The sequence below is a fragment of the Etheostoma spectabile genome, chromosome 21 (genome assembly GCF_008692095.1).
Source record: "Etheostoma spectabile isolate EspeVRDwgs_2016 chromosome 21, UIUC_Espe_1.0, whole genome shotgun sequence".
Taxonomy (NCBI): domain Eukaryota; kingdom Metazoa; phylum Chordata; class Actinopteri; order Perciformes; family Percidae; genus Etheostoma; species Etheostoma spectabile.
This window is the reverse complement of record NC_045753.1, coordinates 7,819,100-7,820,688: the sequence shown is the minus strand read 5'-3', so window position 1 is coordinate 7,820,688 and position 1,589 is coordinate 7,819,100. Positions and strand designations below refer to the sequence as shown.

General features: G+C 44.9%; 1 protein-coding gene across 1 annotated transcript in view; it reads left to right on the top strand.

Annotated features, from left to right (window-relative positions):
- Nucleotides 1-1,382, top strand: part of chadlb (chondroadherin-like b) — a 9,571-nt gene extending 8,189 nt beyond the window's left edge. The window contains exon 11 of the mRNA XM_032501651.1: nt 731-1,382. Within this exon, the coding sequence (XP_032357542.1) occupies nt 731-1,031 (301 nt within the window). The 3' untranslated portion in view covers nt 1,032-1,382. The remainder of the gene's footprint in view (nt 1-730) is intronic.
- The last annotated feature ends 207 nt before the right edge of the window (nt 1,383-1,589 follow it).

Below are 1,589 nucleotides of genomic sequence, written 5' to 3'. Positions count from 1 at the left end.
ACAAGAGCTCAAAACATAGGCCTACTTGACTTGAGTTGGTTTACTTGTTACTGGCAATGGCACACAACTTTTATGACCAATTTAAGTTACTCTGTTGAAACCAATGGGCGACTACAACCTAAATTGATATCACATTGTGGACAAGTATTACATGCATGCATGAATTTTCTATATTTAGGAAAAGTTTCTAACCATTCAACACATTTGAATGATGGTTGGATGTGTTTCTGTACGTCAGTTGACAACGCGTCACCAACTGGGAAACTGTTAGCAAAATCTAGACCCAGTTTCCCACCTCTGATTCCCACGTGAATGATGACGTTTTCACTGGGAAAAATGTTTTTCCGATGCCCATGAACGCGTGGAAATATCATCCTTATTATTGGTAGAAAGAATTTGTGACCTAATAATAAATTCCCATCTGATCTCCGGCCCACCTTCAATCTGAGCAGAGTCTAATTAGCCAGAGAAACTGAAAATACCGGTGTGGGTGTTCAGAAGCTTTAAAACCTGTTTTTTTTTTTAGATCCCTAAAGAAGGACAAATAATTGTTTATCTGCATTTCCTTTTTTTTTTTTTATTTGCAAGGATTGATCTGGGAACACTTATTTACATTCCACTCTGAGTTGTAGCGATTCCCTTGTTATATTTTAGCTACTAGTGCCACTAGTTACTCATTTGAGATGGTTTACTTAGTGTTTGGGCGTAATTTGATCTCATCTTCATCTAGGTGGATTGAGAAAGTCAATCTCAAGGTACGAGCCACCTGTGCCAATCCCCCTGAGCTAACCGGCCGCAGGGTAAAGGATGTCCACGTCTTCAAGGCCTGTCCCGGGGGCGAAAGCCTACCCTCCCCCCCTACAGCCACCCCAAAGCCAGCCAAGGCACCCAAGGCAACCAAACCCAAACCGATGCACCTTAACAAGCTTCGGCATGTCAAAATGATGAAAGCAAAGTCCAAACTTCGCAAAAGCCCGAACACAAATCCGGCAGCAGTCAAGAAAACCACCAAGAGACGCAGTATGGCCTGAACCTGCTGCCGTTTGTAATCATGTTCTAAGACAACCTCCTTGAGGTCAAACCATGGACTCCACTCTCAAACTGTAACCTGCTGGGGCTGTTTCACATCTCCTGCCAGTCAGTTTTCCCATCAGCCATTTTGTTTGCAGTGTTTCCTTTTTTGTGTTTAAGCAGTAGTGTTGAAAAAGGTCAAAGATGTTTTAAATCCAGGGAACCTATGGCGTTTTTCCATTAATGGTACCTGCCCGACTTGCCTCAACCGCGGTGCCCCGTCCTCCATTTTCCATAGCAGATTAGCACCGTCTCATTCGTGAGGCGAGCGTGGCTGGTCGTCATAGCAGGAGAACTGCCGGAACTTAACGAAGAAAACACACACACACACACACACACACACACACACACACCACACCCACACACCCACACACCACACACCACCACACCACACACACACACACACACACACACACACACACACACACACACACACACACACACACACACACACACACACACACACACACACACACACACACACACACACACACACACACACACACACACACACACAC